Genomic DNA, 25,213 nt, shown 5'->3' with positions numbered 1-25,213 from the left:
TTTTCATAGCATAGTATGACAAGATCTTGACCAGATTAAAAAAATATGGTTGTTTAAGGTTTTGGTCAAACCATTGGAGTGTGGGGTACTGCAAGGGGTTAACCATTGCCCCTTTAGGTAACACACTACAACAGTTCGGATTAATTATGTTACATCTGTATATAGACAAATAAATAAAAGTGTATAACATGCTATAATATAGTGTAAAAAAATATCATCCTTATTAAGAAAATATGTTACTGCCAATGAAATAAACTTTTATTTTGCCCCCATAAGGCAAAAAGCAGATATTATATGATAGATGATAGTACTACTTAAGTAGGATACGCCAGAAATGGAAAGTTAAGAAAGGAAATGAAGGTTACTGGAGTGTAGACTGACACATAACTGTGCTGCTATCATTTACTATGGGTCTTCATCTCTGGATATCATGTGAGCACATAACTCCCAAGGTTGCATTTTGTAAGATTGGTTTCAAAGATTTTTTTTTTAGCCATCTTTACTAAAATATGGCTAAATTCTTCTCTTTTGATTCTTTGCTGGTAAAAAAATATGTTATTTGTTACTCCCTCTGACAATTAATACACATTGTGCGGTGCATGTGGTATCTAAGTTTTTAATGCGGGACTTTTTTTTAACAATGGGATATACCGTACAGAGGTTGCTAAGCCCAAATGTAAAATCTGTAATGGATCTGCTACCTAATTCCATATAGAATAGTGTTATGGTTTTATGTTTGGGGCCCTCCTCAGGGTTTAAGGTCTAGTACTGCATTGTATTATCTATTATATAGCCTGAATACCCTTAATTTGCAACATAATAGGATTTTTGCAGGTATTATAAACCACCCTACTGATAAATATCTGCAGTCATTATTTTATGAAAGTATGTAAGGAAATACTCCATGATCTTCATGGAGGGGTGATATATTTAAAGAGGACCTTTCATGGTCTGGGGCACAGGCAGTTCTATATATGAATTCAGTGCACTGTCGGCTTTCCCGATCTGTGCCCCGGGTAAAGAGCTTTCAGTCCCGGTACCGTAGCTCTTTACAGTCAGAAGGGCGTTCCTGACAGTCTGTCAGGAACGTCCTTCTCCACAGCAGCGCCTATCGAGCTGTACAGTGTGAGCGGGGAGGAACGCCCCCCTCCCTCTGCTCACAGTGCTCGTCCATAGTCAAGTATTATCAGGAGGGGAGGGGGCGTTCCTCCCCGCTCACACTGTACAGCGCGATAGGCGCTGCTATGGAGAAGGAAATACCTGACAGACTGTCAGGAACGCCCTTCTGACTGTAAAGAGCTACGGTTCCGGGACCGATTGGGAAAGTCGACAGTGCGCTGAATTCAGCACACTGTCGGTTTTCCAGTAGTATATAGAACTGCCTGTGCCCCAAACCATGAAAGGTCCTCTTTAAGGCTATCTAAGTATTTTCTAAGTGTCATATCCTCATTTTATTCCCATAGTATTATCATTTCTAAATCCTCTATAGAAGAGCAGGATAAAATCACTAAAGCCAATGATAGAATCCCTTTAAGCATTGTCTACAAGGGGATGGATAGCGTAAAATGCAAGTTAGGCATTTGCCAATCTAGACAACAGACTTACTCGGTTATTGTATATGAGCCCTACAGAGTTTTTTTCTGGATGAAAGGCTACATATGTCCCATCTTTAGAAGCTTGTCATTTCTAGTGAGTAGCTCTTACTACCTGCTATTTTTTTTAAACTTTTATTTCATTACCTGCAAATTTATAGTATATTCAAGTATTATTCAATCACGTTTCTTTTAACATTAAGTCAGAACCAAAGCTTAATAGATTTGTGCTGGTCTTTTCTCAGACTAAAAGTATACCTCAAGTTATAAACAATTTTGCATAAGTACTGCAGGTGGAGAAGAGAAACTTAGAAACTTTGTAATGTATCTTATTAAAAATGTATGTTTTATTCTCCAAGTTTCAGGATGAGTTACTTTCCATATATTATTCTATAAAGAGGGAGGAAGAGGCTGCTAGAAAAAAAAAAACACTCGAATAACTGCAGCTGCTACACCCTGCTACTCTGTGCTCTTATAACACTGCTAGGCTTGTAAATAACAGGCTACCAGTGCATGGAATAAGGCAATAAATTGATATCTAGTCAACAGCCCCTACTCAACCCATCCCTTATCCATAAAATTCTGTATGTGAGACTGGATACAGAAGATGAAATCCTATGTAAGCAGCAGTCAGATTGAAGAAAAGAAGGAGGAAAAAAACTGATCTCCTTAAATCAGATATTTTATAAAGTTTCTTATTTTTACCTATATTGTACTGAAGAGTTGTTTATAACTGCAGACACGTTTTAAAGAAATAGTATTAGCCAGAAGACCCCTTTTAGCTGTCACGCTACAATATGATCCTCAGTAGTTATATTCAGTGTCACATGATTTATTTATTTATTTTTTTTACATAATAATGTTACATAATTGTTATTTTTCCTGACAACAACTGCTGATATCAGCTTTACACCAGGAGCACAACCAACAAAATGTGGTTGTCCAATCAGAACAAGCCTTCTGCATTACTGTTTTGTACTGCATGTCTGTGGCTTTTATGGAGAAGCAAGCATTGGTTTATGTTATTGAGTATTGTGATTGTTCTTTTTCATTAGTAATATTCATGAATTACATTCCAATCCGTACTTTGTAGGCTGCTTTCACACACTGTGCAGGAGATCCACACTCCCATGCTCTTTTTATCATCAAAAGTGGGAACAGATCCTAGTACAAAGAGGAAGGGAAATATTCCCAAGCATTTCCTTAGGGAATATTTTCCTTCTGTTTTGTACTAGGATCTGTTCCAGCTTTTGATGAGAGTAGATGTACAGGACAGAAAATCTGTCTAAGCAGCTTTAACATTGAGTATTTTTAGTCATTACCAGTCGTGTATTTAGTAGTGTATTCCAGCTTTTGGAATTTTCTCTTTGTTTCAAAGAGGATTTTGCATCTTATTTTATTCATTTCTGCATGTACAGTGAATTGTAGTTTATGCCTATAACGTTTATCATTTCAGTGCTTTACATGTAATCTCATTCTTCATTGCTGTTTCCTTTTATTATTATTGGGTTGTTTTTGTTGCTTTCGCTTTTTTTTTATTTATCACTTCATCTCAGGCAGCCCAGAAAAATGGAAAAAGCTAGCAACCAGAAAGCAAACAATAAATGCGCTGTTTCTGAAGTAAAAAGGTATGAGGTTTTTAATGCATTCTTAGATACATTATAGAGTGCATTAATAGAGTGCACTTCTATTAACCTGTTGTGGGCTTTACAAAAGGAATTTGTCTAGTATGCGAAGGACATTTCTTTGCATACTATAATCCAACTTTAAAATGGTATTTTGAATGTACTGCTACAGCAAAGTGCAAATCCTGGCCCACTTGCAGCTAAGGCCTCGTTCACATCTGCGTTGGTATTCCTTTCGGGGGAGTCATAGCTTGCCACCAGATCTCCGCAGGGAACATGCGGAGAGGAAAGTAGTGTACACTCTATTTTCCTCTCCGTATGTTTAGTGCGGAGATCTTGCAGCAAGCACACGGACCCCATTATAGTCTATGGGGTCTGTGTGCTTTTATTGCACACCGCTTGCAAATGCATTTGGTATTCCATTTGGGGGGGTCCCCATGCAGACTCCCCGAATGGATTACCAAACACAGATGTGAACGAAGGGGTAAAATCCAATTTTGATGGTCATCTATAGCTAATGTGAAGAGTGGCTATAGAGAGGACCCAACATGTGTACAAACTACACATATAGCAAATGACACTAGAATGGAATTGCATAGTTGCTGTCAGGTTCCTTAGCAGATCATAACTAATCGATTATTTAATGTTGACGGACCCTTCAAATAAATAGTAGTTATACAAAGTTGTCTGTCCACAGACAGGTTGTTGAAATAACTGACATTTTTTTCAAAAAAAATTGCTCCTGATCCACATGTAGCATATCTGTTTTTTTTTTTTTTTTTTTTTTTTATTGTATATTCATCTCTGTTCTATAGACAAGGAGTATCAGAATCATCAATTACAGTATTACTGTAAATGGTAGAATATATGGGTTATCTTTACAAATAGAAATTCCACATTCTCTAACAAAAGCCTAATGTTTAAAGTGAAATAATAGAACACAAATCTAGACTTTGTGAAATTACTGGATTATTGCAGTATATTGGCGTCAGCCAATATATTGTACAACGTGCAGTAAAAGTCAACTAGAAATCCTGTTTTCTTTTATTACCAGTAATGGAGAGTTTGTCTTTTTCTGCTATTAGTAAAGCTTTTTGTTTTATTTTTTCAAAGGATTTTTCCCTATAATGGTTCTTTCTGTATGTGTATTGTGAAATTACTAGTAGGTCTCTGATCCCTCCCATCCCCCCTCCCTTTCCTCCTTGTCTCCTGTCTCTAGTCCTGTGTCTCCCTGTCTCTCCGCTGTTTCTGTCACTTATTTTTGCCCTTTTGCCCTACGGTTTAATTGCATTGTTGCTTGTTTCGACTGTTTTTTGTTGTTCTAGTGGTTGATTCTAGTATATGGTTGTTTGTTCTTTTTTTAAAAAAAAAATAATTAATAAAAATCACAGTTGAAAAAAAAAAAAAAAATTACTATTAGAGTATTTGCCATATATCCATTAGGGATATAAACTCTATTATATTGTTCTCCTGATGCCTCGTTTTTGCATGCTTCAAATATATATGCATATATACACTGTCTATTTATGTATGCATGTATCTGTCTATCTATCTATGTAGATACAGATATATATGTGTGTGTGTGTGTGTGTGTGTGTGTGTGTGTGTGTGTGTGTGTGTATAGCGGTCCTTATTTATACAGAACAAAACAGGCCTTCTTGTTCAAAGCAACCAATCCGAGTTTTAGTACTGAGGTAAAAGGAAAGCTGCTCTTTTATTGATTGGCATGGACAATTAGGCTAGGCTTTCCTTTAGACTGTTCTGAAAAGTTAGATCCATTTTATATGTAAAGAAATATAAATTGTACTGAGTGCTACATGTACATACACATGTACCTATCTCTCACCCTTGTGCTTCAGTCTCAATACAGCGATTATGAAAATGGGAGTCTGCAAATGCCCCATTCACTTTTATAAGGTTCCTGGAATCACATAACAGTGAATGGAGTGGCAGTCGTCGAGCATGCACACTACTGTTCTTTTTTACAAAGGGTACAGATCTAGATTTATTCCCATGATTGCTGGGGATCCCAGTGGTTAGATGCCAAGGGTCAGACACTTAACCCCTGACCTATGGTTATAGGATGATTGTCATTTGACAGAAAAGATACAGATCTGATTCATGTACATACAGTCTATGTTTAAGGATTGAATGTTGCAGACCGTTGCACGATCTCTTTTTGTTTGCAGCTATACTGTAGTACTTTTTATATCTCCTTATTATCACAATATTTGCTTTTAGCTTTTTCTGTTCCTATACCTTTCCTTGTCCCAACAAGTGAATTCACTTGCAACTATTGCCCTGGTTTAGTAAATGATCTTTATCTTTAGCTACAATAGGGCAATGTGTATGCAATGCTTTGCGGGGGCTCTACCTTTTGAGATAAACCATACTATGAGTGAAACCTAAAAATCTAATTGTCTACATCGTATAAAATCAATCACAGCAAACTAACAGTACCATATGCTTTCTAAATATAGAGTATACAAAAAATGCTCTGCATGGTACTGCGGTACAGAACTATATGGTGTACATAAGATAATTCGATCGACTACATTAAATAGGTACTGTCATTTCAACAAACTCTGTGTAAATGAAGAGTACATATGATTGTAATAAACTGTAATATATCTTATCATTTCTCCTTCTGTTCTTATCTGGTTGTGAAGAGGGTAGGACAGACCCCCAAGGCATTTTTTCCTTTCACTTTACCTATAATAATGTCCCTGCATGTCACCTTTGTTTGTACATTGGAAACAGACCTAAGGAAACATTTTAAATGCTACCTCATTATACATTGTCTTACCTATTTATGGATATATACCTGAATATGTGCCAACTACTGTATCACAAAATCATACTCTCAAATTTTTGCACTGTGTGTATAAACCAGCCCATACACATTAGAATCCTTTTAGTTATTGTCTTCCATAGAGAAAATGCACTAGGACATTAAGGCTAAGGCCCCACGGGCCATAATCGCAGCGCTAAAGCGCTACGGAAAGAACCGCTGTGTGAACGCATTGCGGTTCTTTCCACAGCGCTTTTAAGAGAAAGTTCACAGTTTTCCTCCGCTGACTTTCTCTTAACATTATATCTACGGGAAAGCCGCTGGTGTTTCTGTAGATATAATTGACATTCGCATGAATCCCATCCACTTTGCCTGCACTGTACAACGCTGCGATTTTTCCCACAGTGTCTCTGCTGCGGGCAAATCGAGGCATTTACGTCCCCTGGGGCCCCGGCCTAAAGGTACATAGCAACTCATCTGCTCAGCCCCCACAGACTTACAGGTAACATGCATTTTTAACTGGTCAGGTTATAGGTTTATCTCATCACATACATAGGTTCACACAAGTATCATCTATTGGAGGATCAAAATCACAGTCATACAGACCACTAAAGTAGCAGTAACACACGGAGTGATCCATTGGGCGGTCCCATCTTTTAAAACTGAAAGGGTCTTTGCAGGACTTTCTCCTCTGCTGATTTAAAAGCGGACACTGCGATGGAGTCTCTAATGGAGACCCCTTGTAGATGTGAACGTAGCCTCAATCTTAAGGTTGAACTCCTGAGACCTCCAGAAAACAGTTGGTTTTTCCACAGGATGATGCTCCTGAAAATATAGTATTATATGGCGTATATTCAGGTGGATGGTCTTTAATAAAATAAAAAAAATAAAAAAAAATTTTTTTATTTGTTTTCTGAAAAATGTTTCCATTATTAATTTTATGTTTATGGGCATTATTTACCCTAAGATTAGTTGAGTTCCCACTTTTCCCCACCAATGGATTGTTTGGAAATGACTTGGCATCAAAAGAAGTTCACCTTATAAGTACAGTATACGTTTATGAAATCTTTAAGCATTCTCTCTATTCTGAAGCAATGTTATATTAATTACAGTAGATTTTGAGTCAAAGTGGTGACGTTAAATACATAAAGAGCTTTGCACCCCACAACCTCCTGTTGGTCGCCATCCTAAGGGCATAGCTTAGTTATATCTTTGTCCTAACTAACCTGTTTTTTTTGTTTTTTTTCTTACTTTACAGAAACCATCAAGTAGGAGGTCATTCATCTACAGTGGACTCTTCATTTAGTCGGAGAGGAAGGCAGCTTCCACAGGTCCCAGTTAGAAGCAACAGTGTAGAACAAGGTAGCCCAAGTGACCAGCCACACTTGCAAACAGTGTTTTGTGCCTTTGTATGTTCAATGAGCTTTGAAGTGGTGTGGATTGGTGGAATATTAATGTACTCACTGTGTTTTTTACCATTCAGTGTAAATCTTCATGCAAAGTTTCATGTCAAGTAATGGCTGCCTTTTATATCTGTGCATTTTTGTTGTTTTTTGTGATAGAGCATTTAACATTACTAACCGATATCTTGCTAGTATAAGTTTACCATGACCAAACCATGAACTTGATACAGAAGCAAAACTTATTTTAGCAGCTATTTATATAATAGTATTGTAGCCACTGATTATCCATGTGAAACAATGTTTATCTACATAATCTGCTGGTAATATTGGAACTTTACTACTTTAATAGTTGCATTGTGTATTGATATGCAAGGATCTGATCCTATTTGAATCTCCTTTTTTGTGGGATGTGGTTATTGCAAATCAACCTTGTAAATAACATAAAACATAATGTGTCCTTTTGATACGTTGTTTAGAATGATCTTTCTTCTACTATTATCAAGATAGATAGATTGATTGATAGAATCTCTAAAGATATTGTTTGAATGATCAATAAGATTGCGATCATATCTTTCTATCTGTATGTGTGTAAAGCATGTACTTATCTTTGTCTCATGAAAAATTTCATTATATATCCTGAAAATAACTTTTATATAATGTAGCTTTACCTTTATAACACATTATATGTTGGATGGGGCGACTTAATTTGCAATATTGAGCCTATGCTTTAATACATTTCTGATAAGATGACACTAAACAGTGTCGGGAAATTACAAGAATATTGTATATAGTATGTACTATGAGCTGAAAGAATGTATACAAGTTAGACTGAGCTGTTACTCTGAAGCTGCGCAAAATATTTCAGTGTTTAACGTCTTCAATCCTTATATAGCTATAGTTGTATACACCGAAAGTTGGGCATAATGCACATTACCAATTGCGCTTAATAGATTTTTAATATTTAAAAAAAAATTAGTTTCTCCTCAGAGAGGTTATTGATGTCAGGTCTCGTATTAAATATATTTATATAACGCATATAAATATTATTGAATATTTACCACATATATGGAAAGGGAAGTAGTATGTTCTTTGGATTTATTTTTGTGCTACAATTACAGCAAACTTATGTGAAAAAAAAAAATATTAATGGTCTGTACATTTTTAGGTAAACTTAGCTTGACTGCCTGTGTCTATGTATACCCAATATTTCTATAGCCTTTATATATTATATTGTGAGGAACTTCATCTATGGAATGTTTATTTTCAATACCTAGATCAGTTACATATGTAATCTTGGTCAAATATGAGATATGAATATGAAATTTTGAGCTATGAAACACAGAACATAGTGTTTAAACTGGACAAGTTTCCGGCTTCCCATAAAAACATTCAGTTTCGTATATATTCGTCTGATTCCATTGCAAATATGGTACTTGTGACTTTCAATAAAAATTGGGGTATTCTTTTAGACTGTCAACATCTTAAAATGGAGGTTCAGTCATATGGTGATGAATATTAGATGGAGCTCTACACAGAAGTCTTCTCTTTATCAATATTATCTTTACACTTGCGTATCCGATTATTTATGTGATGCTTTGTTCATAAGTGTGTGGCCAAATCATTGTTATACTAACTAGTACAAGACCTATTTGGTGAATCTGGAAAATGGTCCATCTAGTGGGGTCTAGGTGGCCTGTTTCCCCACTTTCTTATATTTGGTTATTGAAAATGTTACTTTTTTATTTTTGTGTGGGAAAGTATTAACCCAATTGTAATTCTACTGCGCATACATATCTAAAAAGTTAGAAGCTATGGGCACTACTAATAGCTTAAAGGAGTTGTCTTATGCAAGAACTACTGTTCGTATCTATTTGGTTATATGGGTTTTATACAGAGATCATCTACTCTGCGGATCATTATGAGGGATTAATGCTGCTCTCTATGCATTGCATGGTGGACCATCTCCTTTAACAATGTCCAAAGGAAATTTGGACAGATTTCCTTGGCTATTTGTTATTGGTGTTACCATCACTCTCAATGCACACATATGATTTGCAGAACATAATATAAACCTATGGTAAAATGTGAGCTGTGAGTTGGTGTGGTTATGTCTTGTACTATAAAAGTTGGAAACATTGATAACAAATACGTTATTTCTGATCTTTTCCATATCTTCTGAGTGCGCTTGAAATATATGATACTTGAAAATGGCTTTGGGACTTTTATAATGATGTGGTTAATAATAATGTGAACTACAATTTGTGTCCTGTCATCACCCTAAAATTTGCATGGCACGGATGTGCTGGTTACAGATCATTAGATGGATTCTACAGACCCTAGGACCACATAAAAAAGCTGAATATTTGTGAAAAGATTTCCTAGTGATGCATAAGTACTCAGGAGGAATGCTGGCACCTTTTTGCAGTGTACAGTCCTTGCTTGAGCAATTTACTTGAGACTAATTAATTAAACTGATAGCTTGTTGACTTCACAGATGTCAGTAGTGATGTGCGACTGATCCTGAACAATTCTTTCCCTGGGGGAATTCTTCAAAATGCAAAATTAATTTTCAATTAAATAAAGAGTAGAGCGTTATCTCCCTCCTACGTTATTTACTGATCACTTCCAGCGCTCTGGCACTCTTAAAACCAGGGTTTACCTTTTATAATCTAGTGCTTGTATGTTAGGGAACTGCATTATGAGCAATGTGATAATATACAATTTAAAGAGACTTTTGTAGGATTAAAAAAAGATGCCTCCGCTAACCTGTAATAGCACGACACTCGTCCCTGGATTGTGTCTAGTATTGCAGCTCAGTATCATTCAGTTGTATAAGGCTTAGCTGCATTACCAAACACAACCCATGGCCACAAGTGGTACAAAACAAAGTAGGCAAAAAAGGAGATACTGTTTTTTAATCTAATCTAGCACCTATAACAGTAAGGTCAATTTAGATAATAGAGAGCAGAAGCAGTGGGGAATGATAATCTCAGAAACTGCTCTAGGGGAAAAGAAAAGGGAAGCAGGAAAAGCTACAGGCTGTCATATATTTCCTGTGCAAATACAATGCCCTCTAGACCCTACAGACGCTGCAAATTACATTTTGGGCTTGATGTTATGACCTGTGTTATCTCCCATTCTTTCCGTGGTTTCGTCTATTGAAAGCTGGTCCTTTTATCTATTGTAGTGCAGATAAATATCCATTATATAATAATTAATATATATCATAAAAAATTCATTCAATTTGACTAAAACAAGATTCAACATAAAGATGGTGTTAGTTACCCGAATTGACTGACTTCTCAGTTAGTTGCTCTTATAGCCCATATGGTAAATTGTTGCCAAACATTCAATTTATAATTTAGAAAGGGTATTTAAAATAATGGCTCATCGTGCCTTACAAATTTATATGTATTTTTTTTTGTGGCAGATTCATAACGTTTATATTTAGTGTAGGGCTTATTTTTTGCGAGGTGGGTTTTTTCAAAGGCACTCTTTTTGTGTACATATGATTTATTGATCAGCTTAATTTACACAGGAAATTTGAAAACTAAGAGCATAAAGTGTTAATTTTATGTTTTAAGTTTGCACAATAAGGGTCAATTTTTCAGAAAAAAAAAGTTATTTTTATGTTTCCAGGTTCCAAGAGCCATATTCTGTTTATTTTTCAGTACACATAGCTGTAAAATGGTTATTTTTAGCACAACAGATTGACGTTTTTATTAGTACAGTAAGTTTTGAGGTGCATAGAATTTATTATTTTCTATCATTTTTATGTGAAGTGATACTTTTTTTTAAAACAACAAAAGCATTTGACATTTTTCTATGTTTTCTAGGCAGTGACACTAACAGACTATCTTATGTGTTGCTAAAAATTAATAAAGAATGTAAAAAAGATTTTCTTTTCCGGGAGACAGGGGTAGATTTTCTTTTTCCTAGTGGTTGATCAGTCCCATATGTATTGAAAATTGATAGAAATATATATGGTTATATTTCATAGATTGCAAGGTTTTTTTATATATGAAATCTGTTACACTACTTCGTGATGTAGATTTGGACTACGCCGTTGGGTCTTTTATAGTACTGTATGTTTTGCTGTTTCTGGCTAGTATTGAATTTGCTGAAATCTCTTTCTGTTTATTGAGATTCCCTTTGAATGCTCTTTATGTTTCATACAATGCTACTAGGGCAACTATTGAGCCATGAAAAAGTGTTTGTTTGCTGTGTTAATATACTATACATAGCAAATACCATGTATATTTTATTGTAAGCTACTGTATTAGGTAATGTGCAATACCAGTGACAGATATTTGATAAACAGTAGTTATGATATTAGATGGTTCTCAATGTGCAGTAAAGGATGTGAAATGAAATGTTTGATAGCATGGTCTTTATATCTCTGCATGTCTTGCCGAATTTCAGCATGTTCTTAATTAATTTCCTTGATGTTTTGTAGCATTCATGCTTTAATTGTGTTGTTTTGCATAATAAAATAATATAACTCTTTATAAGATGTTAATTAACAGTTGTGTCATTTGATTAAAGGAATAAACTTTAATATGCAAATGATTGCAATCATTAAAAAGTGGGCACAAATGACTGCAGTTGTTGATAAACTCGATTTGATAGCTCATTATTTTATTCTATTTGTATTATTTTATTTATGTTTAATATGTTTAAAAGGAAAACTACAACAAAATTCTTCATATGGCCAGTTAAAGTGGTACAATACGCTATTCCATACAAAACACAAATGCAATAATGTGTGTCCTAATTTAAAATAAATTTTTAAAAGCAAACACAACTTTTCAGTGTTTTACAACATTTCACAGTGTAAATCTACATAAAAAATGATTCATTTTACTAGTACTAGGCTTTACTGATCTTTGCTTGTAAAAGTGATTATACTCTGTAGACAAACATAGAGCTCACCACTATTGGCCAGCCATTCTTCTAGACCAGGGGTGCTCACACTTTTTGAGCATGTGAGCTACTTTAGAAACTTACCAATGGATAAGATCTTCTATCCATTTCTTGTGGGGCGGGGCCGGGCGGGCCAGGGGGCGGGACCTGCAGGCAGAGTGGAGCGTGAGAGCAGGAGACAGCTCTCCGGTGTCTGTTTTTTGACAGCGCAGGCTGAGAATCATCTCCGGACACTGGCAGGTGGGGCCGCCGCAGCCCTGACTGCGAACGAGTGCAAGGCCCCGGCCTGCCAGTGTCCGGAGATGATTCTCAGCCTGCGCTGTCAAAAAATAGACACCGATCCCACGATCGACCCATACGTCCTTCGCGATCGACTGATAGATTGCGATCGACGTATTGGGCACCCCCGTTCTAGACGGTGTCCCAAATCTCCCCTGATGGCAGATGTTGGGAGAAAGATCAGATGTGTTAGATTTTAAAGAAAGATTATATTGAATGTATATATTAATCCCCTCAGATAGCATGCACACTCAACCTCCGCAGGTATACGTGTATATTTGGGATCAGAAGTAATAGCTGTCTGCTATCTAATAGTGTATGTCCAACTTTACACCAACTAATATATGGTGTAAAGTTAGACTGAAGTGTTGGAAAATCACCAAGTTTGGCACATTGTTAGACTGCCTTGTCTAACTGTACACTGTCTATATATTAGACAGGATTAGTAAATATGGCTTCAAATATTTTAATTCCCCAAACTGTGTAGCAGAAAAAATGACTTGTTGCCCATCGCAATTGATCACAGCGCTGTTGTAACTTTTACAGAGCAGTTTAAGAATCAAAAGCTGAGCTAAGTTTGGCAGCTATGGACAATAAGGCCAGTTGTTGAAGGAGGCATATTCTTTTTCAACCTTTTCAAGTCAAATATCCAATTGTGTAAAAGTTCCAGCCGAGTACCCCCAACACTGTGGTGTCTGTCATGTGACAGAACCTGTTCCCGATCTCAAGTGGAAAAGATAAACAGGTGTACATAATGCACCAAGCAAATCCTTTTGCGGGGATACCTGTGGCAGAGACACACTAAATGTTCTCAGGGTCTTTTGGCTTCAAACCAGGTTTTCACTCATTAGATCATAGATCAACAACTTTGTCTATTCAACACAGACTACCTGCTTCTGTAGAGGAGACTCGCCCTCTTAACCCTGACCCAATGTCTTCTCATGCCTGTTTCTGTTTGGCAGTCGCTGTGCCTTAGTATTAGAAGATGATGCGTGGTTTGGTGGCACTAGCCTTCCAGGAGCCTCATAACCTGAGAACTCACTAGATATGCCAATTCTACAGTACTTCCCCCTGAGACAGCACAATGTTCTCCTTGGCGTACACGTCCCACAAGTTGAGCACCACTGTTCGATATGACTGTAGATTCAACTGTGAAGTGTTGTTTAAGGTGACATCATGCTTCACGATTTCATCAGCCCTCATAGAGCTTACTGAAGTGATATTTCTAAATCTCGCAAACCTCTGTGGATGTTACTTTATTCAATCCTTGTTGTAGTTTCCTTTTATTTCACATTCTGTGTGTTTAATAAAGTGACCATACTACTTTGTTTTTCCTTGGAGCATATTGTGTTGTGTTTCTCATTTGTCTTCTGTAGCACATATCTGTCTAATGTATACTCTGCTGATTTCTTTCTTTTGTTTCTCATCATACTATGCATTATATCATTGAAGAACGAGAGAGTTATAGCTCATCTTCAACAGGTAATTATGAATCAATCAATATTGAATATCTTTGAGTTAGTGCAATGTAGCAGATATTTCATTTGACCATCCTGGTTTGCCCATCTGTTTTAAAGTTGGACTATTTGCACACTTGACCTGATAAGGAGGTAGTGGGTTTTAAGACGTACAGGTTATTCTAGTGTTCTATTAGCAGACATTTCTTGAGTCGGATAAACAATGTATATTTTATTATTTAAAGGATATACTTTTGAGAATTAGAAAAACAAGATTTTCTTGAAACTGCTACCACACTCATCCTCGATTATGTGTGTTTTTGTAATTCATCCCCATTATCTATACTAATTATTACTCCGCGAACAGACTCCACTTTAACTGACAGTGCCAGATTTTACTACCGTAAACTAGCTGGGCATCCTCTTTGTGGTATAAAATGTTCCATAGCATGTACAGACACAACCAGTCAGTTATAGGGGATTTTCTGGCAGACAGTCTTTGTCTATTATATTTTTGCAGATAAAAATGCTTTAGTGAGAAGAGAACAGACTAAATGAGATAGGGATGTCTTGGAAGATGAAACAGATACTTGAAATATTCAAACAGTAATTTCAAGTGGTAAATCATACATGTATATCATCCCTGCAGACATTGGTAGCATATATTTATCCATTATCCAAAATAATCTCAAATTCTCTTGATTCTCTTAAATTAGCCATACACATTAGATTACTGCCAACCAAACCCACTGATTATGTGTATGAGGACCTTCTAAAAATTACTGTTGGGTTGAGAAGGGTCAGCCTGGCACTGACTTATTTGCCTCTTCCCAATTGAAAAACATATGTGTATGTGAATGAGTGGTTGCCAACACCTATTTATCCACTAAATATCTATATCAGTATATTTGGTTTGTATTTCAAGTGTTAGTATCCCATTATGGGTTTAAGATCTATGTTTTTCATTTTCAACATATTACAGGAACACTTCTAAAAGCAGTTTTCCTTTATATGTCCGTATTGCTCATATTGCTTACATTGAGACAGTGTTGAGTAGTCTATAGTATTGCTTCATTAAATCCTTAGATAATACAGTTAATAGCAACCCTTGACAGAGGAAGGGGGCTTCCAATATCAGGCAAAAATGTTTTACAATGGAAGCAAGGAACTAAGTATACGGGCCCCTTCACATGGAGTATACTCTCGCTGATTCTGAACGTCTACACGTTCCGAATCAGTGGCATTAAAACAGATCCGATTGCTTTCTATGGGAGCCAGCATACGTGTGGTCCCCATAGAAATGAATGGGCTGCTTTTTTCCCTATTGCTTTCAATTTGATACGCGCATACACATTGACAGCAATTGGGAAAAAGCAGCCCATTTATTTCTATGGGGAGCACACGTATGCCAGCTGCCATGGAAAGCAATGGGATCTGTTTTAACACCGCTGATTCGGAACGTGTTAACACTCCCCACTCATAAAAAAAGTAGTTTCTGGTGTTCTATGAAACATGAGATTATTTCATATGACACTAAGATTGAAATTCTACTTATACTATTTCCAGAGATAGCACTGTTTCAAATTACAGTTGGTATTAGAGCCCTGATGGCTAACCTATGACATGTTTATCACAAGAGACACGCTTAGATGTTTTTGCTGACACACAGAAAACTGACAGCATCTGGAGGCGGGGCAACTCTCCTGCTTCCTGCTGAGAGCACTGCATGAACGGCAGCCATCTTACCTCCATTAGTGAAATTGGTGTTAGGGTTAGACAGTGAAACCAGAGTTCCCACCCACACTAAATTTATTGCAGACTTGCACCTAGACAGCTGGGAACACTAGAACTGTGTCCCATAGTTGCCCTGTCAGCAGCACACGGCTGGACCAAAGTCCATTCCAGTGACTACAGTGGGATAGGAGAGACATCTTAGGCATGTGTGCTGCTTACACCCTGACCATTATCTTGAAGCAGCTACCAAAATCTCACCCTGCTGCCAGTGTACCCACCACAGTTATCGCTCAGCAATACTGGTGGAAGAGAACACCCAATCAGAGACAAATAACTCTGCAAAACCTCTCTGGTCTTGAATAGTACAAAATACCAACCTTCAATTGACAATGTATCAAACGAAATTAAGCAACAAAAAAGTCACTGAGCAATAAAGTAAAGAATTATTTGTTTTTGTTATTAGAGCTACAAATATCACAAAATTATGGATTTTTCTAGAAGGGACACACCACCCAAGTTATGCTGTTGTTTTTTTTTATAAATTTTGACACACACCGAACTGAAAATGTTGGCCATCCCTGTATTAGAGGCATATAAATATCCCTATTTAGTGTGTTTTCAACCAGTGATATTTCTGGAAATAATATATGTAGAACTTAGGAGTGTAGCTAACAAATATTGGTCCCCATAGCAAACTTTTGGCTTGGGCAACCCTTCCCCCACACAGCATAATGTTCCTCTTTCCTGGCACCCACACGGTAAAAGATCCCCTTTATTGGCCCCATGCAATAAAACCTTGCTTTTACTGGCCACCACACAATATGATTAGCCATTTACACACAGTATAATTTCCTACAGTGACCCCTTCACCAAATATAATGTCAAGGCGCGCAGCTTGTTATAACCACAGTACAGTAATCAGATGTCTGCCTGGTAACAAGCTTTGCAGCTGTGTATCCATCACATGACCATGGATTGTAAATCACATGGCCAGAATTTTATCCACTAAAAGTAACAGAATGAATGACAGCAAGCAGAGATCTAAAAAAATCTGAGGAAATGATACAGAAAGTATAGTGGGAAATTGTGTATCTTTTTATTATGCAAACATTTGTCTCTCAATATTGGTTTAAAAGTGGTCAACCCTTTTAAGGCCCCTTCCCAGCAAGCCCTGCCTATTTCCAATAAGGTCCACCCATGCCATGCAATTGTCTAAAACTGTGCAAATTACACCATAATTCTGACACATTTTCAATAGTAAACCTACCCCATTGGCTTTTAGCCATTAGATCATTACATTGTTGGAAAATATGTTTTCTTTAACGTTACTGTCTCCTACACTACAGAAGGTTTATATTTATGATCTCCATATCAGATGTCATCACTACCTTCAGAAACTAAGGCCATAGATCCATATGATACTCCTAGTTTGGGTATTTCGACCCATGGTCAGGGTGGGATTTGCGTCATTAATTCGGACTGAATGTGTCCTTATATGTTAGGAATGGTGTGTTCTTGGAGGTCTGTATTGTTTCACTTACTTCACTTTGGGTTTTTTTGCAAATTCCTGAGTTTTGGTTTTATTGAACCTAAGGGGGCATTCACACAGAGTAACGCCGGGCGTGTATCACAACCTTACACGCCGGCGCTACGGCAGACTGCCGAACACTTCCCATTCACTTCAATGGGAGCGCTCGTAACAGCGGCGTTTACGAGCGCTCCCATTGAAGTGAATGGGAAGTGTTCGGCAGTCTGCCGTAGCGCCGGCGTGTACGGCTGTAATACACGCCCAGCGTTACTCCGTGTGAATGCCCCCTAAGGGTGCATGCACACTACGTAACGCCGGGCGTGTATGAGAGCCGTACACGCCGGCATTACAGCAGACTGCCGAACACTTCCCATTCACTTCAATGGGAGCGCTCGTAACAGCGGCGTTTACGAGCGCTCCCATTGAAGTGAATGGGAAGTGTTCGGCAGCCCTGCTGTAACGCCGGCGTGTACGGCTCTCATACACGCCCGGCGTTACGTAGTGTGCATGCACCCTAAGACTTTATTTCTAGTACAAGATATCTCTTAAATGCCTTCTGAAAACTGAAAAAATTCAAATTATTTTTTCCAATAATGACTTCCACTTGCCATAAAACTGTGAATGTTAAAGCACATGGGAGCGCGTACTCTTTGTGGAGTTTCTCCTGTTTCAGCTACAAAAGCCTATAACTCCTTCATGGGTTTTTTTTTTTAGTTTTTTTTGGGGGGAACTAAAAGCATTTTATTAAATTAAGAACTGCACGCTTTTTAAAATTGAAGTAATGTTTATCATATTTAACTATGTAAAAGCCCAATAGCACAGAAAAAAATGTGCTGAAATTCAACGTAAAAATGTGCAATAACTTACTGCAATTAAAAAAGTTGGTACATTTATATCTGTACTCTGTTCTTTCTATTTTTAGTAATTGAATTGCCCATATTTTATGGAACAATAAGTTTCAAGACCTTCATGTTACCATCCTATGACTGGTGCTTTTCGAAAACGTTCATATTTGCAATTTATTTGTACATTTTGCCAGAAAACAGACTCACACAGTGTTGAATTTTACAGATACAGGTGTGTGCATTCTAAAATTTCAGATGTACATTTGCATACCTTCCAACCATCCTGGATTAAGAGGATATAGGGGGTTATCCCAGGATACAGTAGGTCGCAGCTTCAACTGTGTCTTTTGAAAGTACCGTGGCGCATAATGGCTTCCTGGTCTCACCATTCAGCACTTAGTTTTGCTGCTTGCATTTAGGACACAGGCAAGCAAAATGTAGAGATGTCACTATATTGTTCCTGCTGCTCTAAGCCGAAGAGACTGGACTGGATTCTGGGGAATGGGGCAAGGTGCGTTTTAATTTACTTACTGGGGAGCCACAAGGGGCAATGCTACTTTGTGGGGGACAGGTAAATGGTATTATGTGGAAGTCAGAAGGGAGCCATTCTGCCCTGTGGGCCACAAGATGGTTATCATACTGTTTGAGGGTCATAGGGTGCATATTCTACAATTTGGGGACCACAGGAGGGGCATTCTGTTGGATGGAAGCCACAAGGTGAACATTCTACTTTGAAGGGGCCACAAGGGTGGTCATTCTTCTGTGTGTGGGCTACACTATTGGTTTAGACTTTCATATTGCATGACATGATACAATTCTAATTGTGTGCAGGCACTTTAAGGCACACATTGCAAACAAGCTGTGTTTTCATTTCAGATTTTGCTGCAGTTTTTTGAGCCAATGCCTATAGGAATGGCGAGAAGGATGTTTGTACACATAAAGATATCTGACAAAATATTGTCCAGTCAGACTAATATAAAGATAAATTGGTGTGTTTAACGCTATATTCACACTACAGTGATTACCGTTTATACTCGAGTATAAGCCGACCCGAATATAAGCCAACCCCCCTAATTTTACCACAAAAAACTGGGAAAACTTATTGACTCGAGTATAAGCCTAGGGGGGAAATGCAGCAGCTACTGGAAAATTTCAAAAATTAAAATGGCAAAGTTCTTGGGTGCTGGGAGAGGGGAGGGGGTGTTTTGGTTGTCTGTCTGCCCCTTCCCTGAGCTTGAGGACTGGGTTTTTTACCCCCACTTGGAATTCAGCCTGGCTGAATATAGGGTATCTGCAGTGGTTCTATTAACCCCTTCCCGACGGAATAGAAGCACTGCAGGTACCCTATATTCAGTAGACCGGGCACTTTCAGACACAGGGATACCTGTATGTGTTTCACAGTCATTTTCTACTTTGAGGGCAGATTCACACTAGCGCCCAATCTCTGTTATGCAGGTTTCCGTTTCCTGTCCGAGAAACATTCATGGGTTTGAAAAGTGTCCACCGGTGAGCGTCTTCTGCTCTCCGCGTTGAAACCGTTTTTTTTTTTTTTTTAGTCGGACATGCAGGACTTTGTGTCCGGTAAAAAAACCCAAAAAAACGGTTCCACCATAGGCAGCAGAAGACGGCTCACCCACAGACACTGAATGTCGGTTTCTGTCTTCTGCCGACAGAAAACGGAAACCTGCATAACAGATCAGGTGCTGTGAACCCACCTTTATATGTATTCTAGGCAAAGGAGTGATTTAGAACTTTTATTTATTTTATTTTTTATTATATTTTTTTAAACTTTTTTTTTTTTTTTACTATTTTTTTAGCCCCCCCTGGGGGACTTGAACCTGCAGTCATTTGATTGCAAGTCCCATAGACGGCAATACAAGTGTATTGCCGTCTATGGGAGATTCTTTACATTACTATTACGGCTGGTCATAGACCAACCGTAATATAGCGATGACAGGCTGGGAGCCTTCATTAGGCTCCCGGCTGTCATCGGAACAGGTCGGCTCCTGCAACTTTAAAGGTATGGGGCCGGTGGGGACCGGCCCCGGGGGCTAATTTTGAACTTGGAGAGGGGAGGGTACCTCCGCTGTAATGCTTACAGCGGAGATGCCAAAGCTTATGCCTACAATCAGAGATCGCAGGCATAAGCTTCAGCATCTCTGCTGTAAGCATTACAGCGGAGGTGCCGGTTTCTATGGCGACTGCTCTGCAGAGCGGCGCCAGTACATTTACAGACCCGGCATCCAGACACCGGGGCGGGTGCCGGGGCCCATAGCATCGCCACGCTCCTGCCAGGAGTGCGGCGATGCTGTACATTAAAATCTACAGAAGTACTTACGGTACTTCTGCTAGCAGGCCAGGAAGCAGACACACGCCAGGTTACGTGGCCACGTCACCCGGCGTGTAATGGAGCGGTGTGGGGTGGGGCGGGGTCTGCTATCCTGGCCTGCTACCAGAAAATTACCCTAATGACTCGAATATAAGCCGAGGAGCACTTTTTCAGCACAAAAACTGTGCTGAAAAACTCGGCTTATACTCGAGTATATACGGTAATGGCTTTGTGACGTATGTTTTTTTTTACGTCAAATGGTAGCACTGAATTGAATGTCACTTGACCGTTATTTAGAAGTCTTATTTTTGGCCATTTTCATGGATCCCTCCATACACTCAAATGTATGGAGAAACCATGAAAAGAGATACCCTTCGGGTGCAAGATGTCTTTGAAAAATGACATTTGTCATGGCTTTTTTGCACCTTGGATGTCTGAAAAATGGGTCAACTAGTTTTAGGGACTTCTTGGGATGGCTGCTCTTTAGGTTTTAAACCACTTTGTTCACTGAGATGATCTAGAGCAGTGGTTCTTAACCTTGTTTGAGGTACCGAACCCACCAGTTTCATATGCACATTCACCGAACCCTTCTTTAGTGATAAATCAAATATGATTTTTTTCCAAATTCAAGACATAGGTATATGTTTTTTACTGGTACACAAAATGAACTGTGCATAGGGCCTAGGGTTCGATCGAACCCCGATTAAGAACCACTGATCTAGAGGATTGTTTCTTTCTTTCATTTGATTATATTTAGAGATTCAGTGGTGAATGAGCTGAGAAACAGCCTGTAAACTTTGCCTTATATAGGTCTCAAATTTGTAGGTCTTGAATAAAACAGCAGAGCGAGTTTAGCTGAGCTAAATTTATGTAGAGAGTAGGGTTGAGTGATCGTGTTCGGAAAAAATCGGATTCCGATCGGCGATCGAGAAAATTTCACGATCGCGATCGGAATTCCGAATCTTTTTAGGTGGGATCGAGATCGGTAGTATTTCCCACAATGCCTTCACACTGAGTATATAGTGTATACTCAGTGTGAAGGCTCCGCTGCAGTTCCATAGGAATGAATGGAAGCAGCCGGCACACATCCTTAACCCCCTGCGCGCCGGCTGCCTCCATTCATTCTAATGGGAGACTAAAGTAACATCTCTAGTAGCTGCTTACCTCCAGAGATGGCTGCTCCGGTGTTCTTCGCCTTGCTGCCGCTCCATCTGCAGTCTTCTTCGCCTCGCTGCCCCCTGCCTCCCAGTTTAGGAGAGTGTGGGCGGGTTAGGAGAGTGTGGGCGGGTACAGGGTGGGGAGACCTGTCTTGTCTGTCTGGCTTGTCTGTCTTTAACCACACATGCATATTTGGAATTGACCATGTAAGTTTTTCTACATCTTTTTTTCCTATGTCTGGTACCCATCGTTTATATCTTTTTAATAAAAGTTAAGTTTTACTATAGACCTCTTGTGCTCAAGAATATTTTTCAACTGGGTTCATGCTTTTTAGTTATACCATTTTGGGGAATTGCTATTGGTTTGATTACTTTTTATTCACATTTTATCAGAGGCAAAACAGTGAAAAAATGGGGCTTTGGCACTTTTGATTTTTTTTCCTACTATGGCGTTTACCATACGAGAAAAATATTTTAATAAATTTGTAGATCAGATGTTTTTGGACACAGGGATACCTAATGTATATGTGTTTCACAGTACTTAAGTGCTTTTATATGTGTTCTAGAAAAAGGGGGGGCTAAGTTGAACTTTTATTAATTTATTTTTTTTTTTGCATTTGTTAGACCCCCTTGGGGTTTTGAATCGCAGGGGGTCTGATCACTAATGCTATGCATTACAATGATAATTGAAAAATACCGGCTGTTCTATTGCAGGCTACATATTGTTGCCTGCAATAGAACAAATAGAATGACAGGCCTGGGAGCCTTCACAAGGGTCCTGGCTGTCATAGCAATGTGACAGCTTGCTCCGGGTGCTGGTGATTACTGGAAAAATTGCAAAAATAATAAAATGGTGCCACGGTCACCTTTGTCCGAGGCACCAGGGGGAGTAATGCCTGTAATTGGTTCGGGCACCGACTGCAGGCATTAGCGCTGAGTGTCTGCTGTGTAAAACAGAACTAGAACTAGTTCTGACTGGCATAGATTTCCATTCTAGCACACAGCAGTGTGCTAGTCAGGGATGATGAGGAACGCGCCTTGCACTAGTCAGGGATGAGAAGGATTAGAAATATTTGTGTATAAATGGCCAACTCACACAAATTTCATTATGTGTAAGATCGATTTGATTAGTCAAAACTGTGTGTGTGTGTGTAAAGCTAGCTTAGACTAAGACCCCATTCTGCAGAAAAGCTGCTTTTTTTGTTGCAGATTTTGCAGTGTTTTTTTGCGCCAAAGCCAAGTATGGAGTGAGCAGAACGCAAAAGTATAAGTTTTCCCTTTGTATTTCCCATTACTTTTGTAGCAGATTTTCTGTAACATAGGGTCTTAGCCTTAAAATGGTTCTCCATGGAGGCTTTCAGTAGTTACTTCCCCTGGGTTCTATTGCAGTTCTATTTCAATTGAACTCATTTAGAAAGTGATGGCATCAACGCATCTCAAAAAAGTTGGGACAGGTCCATGTCTACCATTGTGTAGCATCCCCTCTTTTAAAAAACAAAACAAAACTGTGAACATTTGGGAAGTGAGGAGACCAATTGTTGGATCTTTGTGAGAGGAATAGTGTCCAATCTTATCTTATGTGGGATTCTAGCTGCTTTACAGTGCTGAGTCCTTTTTGCCAAGCTTTACCTTTCATAATAAGACAAATGTTTTCTATGGTGCACCTGGGCTCTTCTTTTGCAAAGCTATTTTGTTGAGATAGATGCATGGTTTAACATTGTTTTGCTGCAATATGCAAGACCCGAGACATTGAATATATGGGAGCATTGATAGTGTCTTTCAAGATTTGTGAGCTGCCATAAATGCTAAAGCAACCATCACAGATGCAGAAATTTGAACTTTGTACTGATAATCCATAATTCTTGAGTCTGAAAGACACACTGTCCATGGTTTTCCAAAAGAATTTAACATTTTTATTTATCTAACCACAGAACAGTTATCACTTTTGCCACAATCTTTATTAAATCAGATTTGCCCTAGAGCGTCGTGTTTCTGGATTGTGTTCATATTTGGCTTCTTCTTTTCACAATAAAGCTTTAACTTGCATTTGTGGATTGCACAGTAAATTGCATTCACAGACATAGCCCTGGGTCAATTTTTTTTTCAAATGAAATGGAGAAATGTCTAATTTTCAATTAAAGATATGTATTCTATGTACTATTGTGAATGTAAATGGTTATATGATATTTCCAAATCATTGTATTCATGTTTTCCATACTATATACACAGATTCCCAACCTTTTTTGGAATTGGGGTTGTACATCATTATAATAGTAAAGCCCCTGTAGCACAGGTAACTAAAAGTGAACACAGAAGTGAGGTAAGAAGCAGAGAGACTCAGAGGTTGGGTGCTGGCTCCAATGATGTGCCCTGGAGTTGGAACCAGTCCGGAAACCCATGTTTGTCCGCAGTAGAACCTAGGAAAAATAAGTTCTGGAAGCCTCCTTGGAGAACTCCTTTGAGGTGGTGCTTACACTTTGCATTAATGTTGTGTTTTTTACTCTGCTTTTTCTTAATTTGCAGCAAAAATAAGCTGATTGATATATAGTTTTGCCGAAAAGAAAGTTAATTATTCATTTATTTTACTGTTGTTTCTATGCTTAGGAGTAATTGAGTCCAGTGGGTGGTCCTAACTGTGATTGTGCCTACAGAGATAGCTGTTAATTACTGTACGCCATTATATCTTCCAAGCATAGAAAGAACAGAGAAATAAGTAGATAAATAACATTATTAGGCTGCGTTCACACAGAGTTTTTTGGAAGCCACCTCAGAATCCGGTTCCAAAAAATGCCTCCTGCAGCTAGCCGCGACTGGATGCCGGTGCAGTCGTGGTATTCTGCTCCAGATTAGGCCCAAATGAATGGGCCTAGTCAAAAGGGAGTCTCGCGCCATGGACACCACAGTGGATTCTCCAAGCCTATTTTAATTGAAAGGAAGTATGGCTTTGGATTCTAATTGCCCAGTGTTCACACTGTAGGCCTACTCTGGGTCCAGGAGTGGTATGTTTTAGTGTAGGGTTCCATCTGAATGAGGTCACCTTGTCGTGGCTGATGGGCTTTTTTAAGCTTGATCAATCATGTACACAAATGTATATGTATACATAGTAACTAACAGTAGTAAATTTATATGTGTATATACTTTACTTGGTGCCAGTAAGGGACATTCTGTGAACAAATGACAATCAGAATATAAGATATGGTGATGATAACATAAAACGTATAATGATACCATTTATTTGTGTAGCCTAGTATCTATTCCGTAGGTACATGTGTTCATAATATTGATAGCGACCACCATGCTTGTTTCCTTCAAATTGGATTTGGTAAGTCAACACCAAGAGGTATCATTAAAGAGAGTCTGTAAACAGAACCCTGCAAATCAACCCAATCCCGCAAAGAGATAGCCTACGGTGAATCAAATGGTGTTTTCCCTGTTGCCCCAAAGGAATAAGCGGCAAAGCACTCATTGGGCAAAAATGGTGATATCTTGGCAATGGAGGCATCAATTTGCAAGGGGAAAACACTGTTTGATTAAGGTAACCCTAACCTAT

The 25,213-nt window shown here is 38.4% G+C and overlaps 1 protein-coding gene across 12 annotated transcripts in view; it reads left to right on the top strand.

Moving 5' to 3' along the window:
* Window positions 1-25,213, top strand: part of RIMS1 (regulating synaptic membrane exocytosis 1) — a 340,018-nt gene that overhangs the window by 204,691 nt on the left and 110,114 nt on the right. For 4 of the 12 annotated variants that reach the window (XM_075268323.1, XM_075268322.1, XM_075268325.1 and 1 more), the window contains 3 exons: window positions 3,149-3,220; window positions 7,267-7,370; window positions 14,066-14,095. In XM_075268323.1, the coding sequence (XP_075124424.1) occupies window positions 3,149-3,220; window positions 7,267-7,370; window positions 14,066-14,095 (206 nt within the window). The remainder of the gene's footprint in view (window positions 1-3,148; window positions 3,221-7,266; window positions 7,371-14,065; window positions 14,096-25,213) is intronic. The other 8 variants (XM_075268331.1, XM_075268333.1, XM_075268332.1 and 5 more) reach the window with 3 other exon arrangements.

Source organism: Leptodactylus fuscus, chromosome 3 (assembly GCF_031893055.1).
Source record: "Leptodactylus fuscus isolate aLepFus1 chromosome 3, aLepFus1.hap2, whole genome shotgun sequence".
Classification (NCBI taxonomy): Eukaryota; Metazoa; Chordata; class Amphibia; order Anura; family Leptodactylidae; genus Leptodactylus; species Leptodactylus fuscus.
The sequence above is the reverse complement of the archived record's forward strand: the minus strand, read 5'-3'. Positions and strand labels throughout refer to the sequence as shown.